General features: G+C 68.9%; 1 protein-coding gene across 1 annotated transcript in view; it reads right to left on the bottom strand.

Annotated features, from left to right (window-relative positions):
* Positions 1 to 5,559, bottom strand: part of ASTN1 (astrotactin 1) — a 62,062-nt gene extending 56,503 nt beyond the window's left edge. The window contains exon 1 of the mRNA XM_085299633.1: positions 5,286 to 5,559. Within this exon, the coding sequence (XP_085155759.1) occupies positions 5,286 to 5,559 (274 nt within the window). The remainder of the gene's footprint in view (positions 1 to 5,285) is intronic.
* Positions 5,560 to 5,579: the final 20 nt, after the last annotated feature.

Below are 5,579 nucleotides of genomic sequence, written 5' to 3'. Positions count from 1 at the left end.
GGCAGGGCCTGCCGGACCACGCGGACCACGGCCCCATCTGGATCGAAGCTGGAGGATGSTGTTTCCAGGACACGCGCCCACACACAAGTGCCGGGGAGAATTCAAACACGTGCGAGGGGAAGACCTGATTTCGCTCGGGGAGGCCAGTCTCGGCCCGACATGGCGGGATGCAAAGAGGTCGCTGGGGAACGCCACCCTGAATCTCCCATCCCTTGRCTTGTCCCCCCTCCCGCCAGGCTCTGCTCCCACGGCGCGCTGGGCTGATGCGTCCCCCGAACACAGCTCTCGGAGAGCCCCACGCGTCCCTGCAACGCGGCGCGCAGGAGCAGAGGCGGCTCTGCTCCAGGGCAGCCCCAAACCGGCAACCAAAAACCTTCCCTTATGCAGACAAATCCCCCAGGCGCGCGAGCGTTACGGTTCAGGGCCGACCGTCAGCCGCAGCCACGGCGCGGGCTCTGCGGGCTGCAGAAGGGCCGAGCCCCGGCGGTTTGCAAGTGAAAGGACATCCAGTAGGAAACGACGGCGCCGGCACCGTCCTCGCCACCCGGCTGCCTCCCTGAGCCTGCAGGGCAAAAACGCCCTCGTTTGAAGGACCGCTCCGCACCGACGCTCAGAGAGAGATGATTTCATATCCTCCATTTAGCTGGATAAGCAGCTATCAAAGGAAAAAAAAAATAGAAAGAAAAAGAAAAACCACGGACGTAGGTGCTGGGATGGGGCCCAGGAGCAGTTCCTGCCGGCGCGGGAGCCCCCGGGGCGCAGAGAGCGGCGCCTGCCCGCGGGTCACCTTCGCCGCCGAGACCCGAGCCGATTCCCCGGGGCNCCTGCCCGCGGGTCACCTTCGCCGCCGAGACCCGAGCCGATTCCCCGGGGCCGTGCCGGGATGCTCCAGCCCTGCGCAGCCGGCACCGGCTGGGACAGCCGGGCGCGCGCCGGCCCAGCGCCCGCCGGGGCGCCCGGCTCCCCCCGCGGCAACCAGGCTGTGCAAACGGCACCGGGGCACCGGGCGCTCCCGAGCGGCAAGAAAAGGGAGGGGGGGGGAAGACCACACGCTAACCCCCCACCTTGCTCCCCTCTCCGCTTTCTGGGTCAGCGCGATCCCCTCCCCAGCTCTGCCGCTGTCACTGGAGCTGGCAGGCTGGATGCACAGTTGCCGTGGCAACGGGTTCCCAGAGACAAAATCCTTTTTTTTTTCTTTCTTTTCATTTCCCCCCCCCTTTTCCCAGGGCATCCGGCATGCCGCAGGAGCGCCTGCCATGAGCACCCTCCTAGCGCCGTCTCTCCCCTCGGGCCCCGGCAGAGCTCCCGTGGAAGCCACCCAACCCCTTCCAACCAGGTGGAGCAGCGGARATGCTCCAAGGAAAAGAAAACCGGAGGAGGGAGGTCTGGCTGCTGCCCGCCGCCGCCGGTACCCTCGTTACGAGGGTGTAAGGAGGGAGGCGACGTCCCTGGATTTGGCACCCGCAGCCCCAGCAGACGCGGACGCCGGAGGAGGAGGAGGAGGAGGAGGAGGAAGAGGCCTCCGCCGCGCCACCGGCAGCCCCCTCGGACGGGCGCGCGGCAGCCCGGAGCGCGCTGCCGCCGTTGCAGTGCGGGCGGCAGCGTCCAGGATCAAAGCCAAGTTCAATTAATGGCTCACAATCTTATTAGAGAAATTATTTCAGGATCTTGAGTAAAAGTCCGATATATCCACTCCGATCCATTAGTCAGGCTCATTTAGTAATTCAATCAATCTAGGCGAGGCAATTGAGCTCCTCTGGTATAATTTAACTTGGTTATTCTCGAGGTACTTAAGAATTTCTTAATATTTGCTCCATTATTTGGCCATTACGCCCCTCCGCGGGCGCAARCTTAGCACCGGAGCACCGCGGCGGGTCGTGGGGCCGCCCGGCTCCCGCGCGGCCTCCCGGCGATTTCACGGCACCCGACGGCGGGGAAAAAGAAGGGCCGCTCGCCCCCCAGCGTCGTCCGGCCCTTGCGGGCGGGAGAGATGCAGACGGGGATTTTCCCGGCGGCTCGAGGCCGAGCGGCGAGCCCGGGAGCGGGTCCACGCCAGCCCCTGCTCCTCACCCGCGTGGGTCGTTTGCCAGCGAAGCGAAGAGCTTAGGAGAGATTAAAGTGGAAAAAAAAAAAAAAGAGAGAGAGAGAGGAAGAAAGAAAGATTAGATATTTCGGGGAGATAATCAACAGCAGTTAAATATGCCCAGCTCATCCGCACCTTTGAAAAATCTCACCCCTCTAAAAAATTGGAATTGATTTTGTATTTAAAAAGGAATCTATTTAATTTAAAAGTAAGATAATGCGAAATYGTGACAGCCTGTATTAAGGCCGGAGTTTATGACCATCCATTACAGCCGAGCGCGCCCGGAYGCCCTCCGCGGCTGCGGCTCCCCGGCACGGCGGCGCGGGAGACGCCTCTGGGGGCGCGAGGGGAAACGCTGCCGCCGCCCGCGGGCGCCCGAGGCCTTCGGCTCCGAGATGCTTCGGCTCCGAAGCCGGGGAGGTGGGAAAAGCTCCTTCAGCCCTCCGGAGCGCRGGAAAACGCGGCGCGGGAGGAAGCCAGCTATCGTTTCAAAATCCTGAGCCACGCCGTGCCTGGAAACCGCTGGTTCAGCTCACCAGCTGCGGCTCCCCGTTCCGCTCTTYGAGTCATTTTAAGCACAAAACGCGTTTTTGAGAAACGGTCTTGCTACACCCGGACCCCGCTCACCATCTTCCACCCAAGCGCMAGGCTCTTGCGCCCTAGGGGAAGACGTTCAGCGGGGACGCCGAGGACGGGCAGAAGGTCCCCGTGGTMCCAGAGCCGGTCTCGCCATCTCCCGGCGCCACGGCCACCCCCGCGCAGGCCCTCGATGCCCTCCCGCCCGCGGCGCTGGGGACGGTCCCCGCCGGGCGGCGAGGGGGCTCCCCGCTGCTCCAGGAAGCCCACCAGCCCCTCCGCGAGCCCGCCGGCCCCTTTGCAACCTGCCCCTTCCGCCTCTGCCCGGCTTCCAGCCCGGACGTGAAAGAAATGGGAACGACGCCCAAACGGACGCGATCCCGCTCGCCTGGCCRGGAAGGACCATCCGAACCGCCGCTGGGTTCGGCCGAGGCCGGGGCCTCCGGGGCCACGGAGGTGGTGCCCAGCTCACCTCCCCCTTCCCGAGGGCGCCCAACGCTCAGCGGAGACCTGGGCCTGCTCCACGTGGGAGAGAAAGCTCGACCCAAACGCGCACCCGCGGGGCCCCGGCGCGGCGCTGGGCAACGCACCCGCCAGCGCGGGCCGAGCCGCCAAGCGCTCGCGCCGCTGGAGGGGCTTCGAGGAGCAGGCAGGGCGACGGAGGTACCCCCTCCGCGGAGAAAGCGGGACGAGCTCCCACACTAGACCGATTCTGCCCACGTCACCCCGCAAATAAATCCACGGCAGCTTTGGTTCATCACGGAAAATGGCCTGAAAGGCGCCACGATGCCGGGGAAGACGTTACCCGGGATGAGTTACGTCCCCCCGACGCCCCCGTCTCGCGGGGGACCGCGCTGCTCCCGCCGCTGCGCCGGCTCCTCCGATGGCGCTCCCGAGGGCACCGCTGCCCCGCGGTGAAGCCTCCCGCCCACCCGCGGGACACCAGCCCTCCCCGCGCTCGGAAGCCACGCGCGGCGGCCCAGAGCCGCCCGGGGSAGACGCCTCCAAGCGGGCCGGGCTCGGAGGCCGAGACGACGCGAGCGCGCGGGTGGGCGCACGTACTACACATCAGTATTACGCGTTATTACACGTTTAACCTCAGCAAGGCCGGCACGGACCGATTAGCCAATCTGGATTTTGGCTGGGACAGTGCGATTAGCACCGCGTGAAACCTCCTGGCCGTGAGCCCTGCAGACCTCGGCCTCCGCTGTGCACGTGCACGGAGAGGCTCTGCGCGTCGGCCAACCGGGGCCACGTCCGCCCGCAGAGCCCTCGGCGCTGCCCGGCGCCGCCGCGCTGACTCAGGCCTCCGGGCGTTTCCCGGGAGAGGGYTTCTCCGGATCCAGAGGGCCTCTCTGAGTTACCAGGTCTTGGTTTGCAAGACCTCCAGGCCCCCGAGGACTTGCAGCACGCAAAAAGCACTGCCCAGGTWAAAAGGACAAAACCGAAGAAGTACCCACGCACGCCGGGGCGGTCTCGCCAGGCTCAGAGCAAGCTGGACCACCTCTCCCTGCGCCCTGTCCCACCTGGAGAAGTCGAAGCCACGGCAAACCGAGCGCCCAGCGAACTGGTTCTGCTGCGAACTGCCCCGTYCTGCCAGCCCAGCTGGGGCCCTGGCGTCCCCGCACGGAAACCACCCCCGGCGGGTGTCTCCAAAGCCCAACCGCCGAAGGAGCCAGCGAGGMCCCGCGGGCAGAGCACCGGGAGGGCAAACGCACGGCGCGCTGGCAGGGGGCCGCTGCCCCAGGCCCGCAGCCCGGCCCAGAGCCGCGCGGGGCAGCGCAGCCGGGTTCTCTGCCTCCTCCGGGCAGCGAGGGCCACGCGACCCCGGCCGCCAGATCGGCGCCTGCCTGCTCTGCCAACCTACGAGGGAGCGGAAGGGCCSCRCGCRCRGCACGGCACGGCGCGGCACGAACCCTCCTCCCCGCTCCCCGGCCCGTCACGCCCCGGGGAGGCCCCCCGAGGGCTCCTCCGGGGCAGGCCCCCCGGGATGCCCGGGCAGACGGGGGGACGGCGGGGCGGCAGCGGGCGCCAGCCGCGCTCCCGCCTCCCTGCTGCATCCGCACCGCTGCGGCCCCCGGTTGCCACAGCAACCCCGGCCGGCCTCGCCGCAGCATCGCGCAGCGGGCCCGCAGCGCCGGGCCGGGGGGCTGCGGGGTGCGCGGCCCCCTCCCCACCCCACGCCCCCCATCACCCCCGGCCTCCCGCCATCCCCGCGGCGGCGTTTTCACGGCGGGCGCCGCTGGGAAACTTCCCGGGGGGAGGCCCCCGGCTAACGCAGAGGTGCCGCGGCGATGCCCGAGGCCGGCGGGGTGCGGGGGGCCGTGCGCCCCGGCGGGGCGGCAGCCGGGGGGCCAGGCCGCGGGCGAGGGGCGCCCGGCCAGGAGAGCGGCAGCAGCGGCTGGGGCGCGCGGAGGAGCAGGCCCGCTTCGCAGCGCGGCCCAGCACAAAGAAAGGAGGCGGCGGCGGTGCCAGAAGCACCCCGGGACCCCCCGATGGCGGCGGGCGCCGGGGCCCGGCTAGCGGGGCGTAAACGCCGGCCGGGGCGGGTCGGCGGGAGCCGGGGGGCGAAGCCGGGGCGGGAGCCGGGGGGCCGCGGCGGGCCGGGGCCGCGCGGGGGGCTCACCCAGCACGAAGTAGGGCAGCTCCGTGTTCTCCAGGTCGTCCACCACCACCATCTCGCCGGGGAAGTCGTTGCGCACGGAGAAGAGGAGCTTGGGCTCGGCGGCCGAGGGGCCGTGCATGATGCTGAGGTCGTTCTCCCGCAGGAAGGGCAGCGCCGACACCGTGATGCTCTTCAGCTTGCACTCCAGCTCCTTGGCCGCCTCCGCCTCGGCGGGGCCGCTGGCGGCCGCCAGGCAGCACCCGGCGAGCAGGGCGCAGAGCCCGGCCAGAGCCATCGCGGAGCGCCGCGCTGCCG

Source organism: Rhea americana, unplaced genomic scaffold, assembly GCF_003343005.1.
Source record: "Rhea americana isolate MKP2758 unplaced genomic scaffold, rheAme1 scaffold_151, whole genome shotgun sequence".
In the NCBI taxonomy this organism is placed as follows: Eukaryota; Metazoa; Chordata; class Aves; order Rheiformes; family Rheidae; genus Rhea; species Rhea americana.
This window is presented reverse-complemented; position numbering and strand designations above follow the sequence as displayed.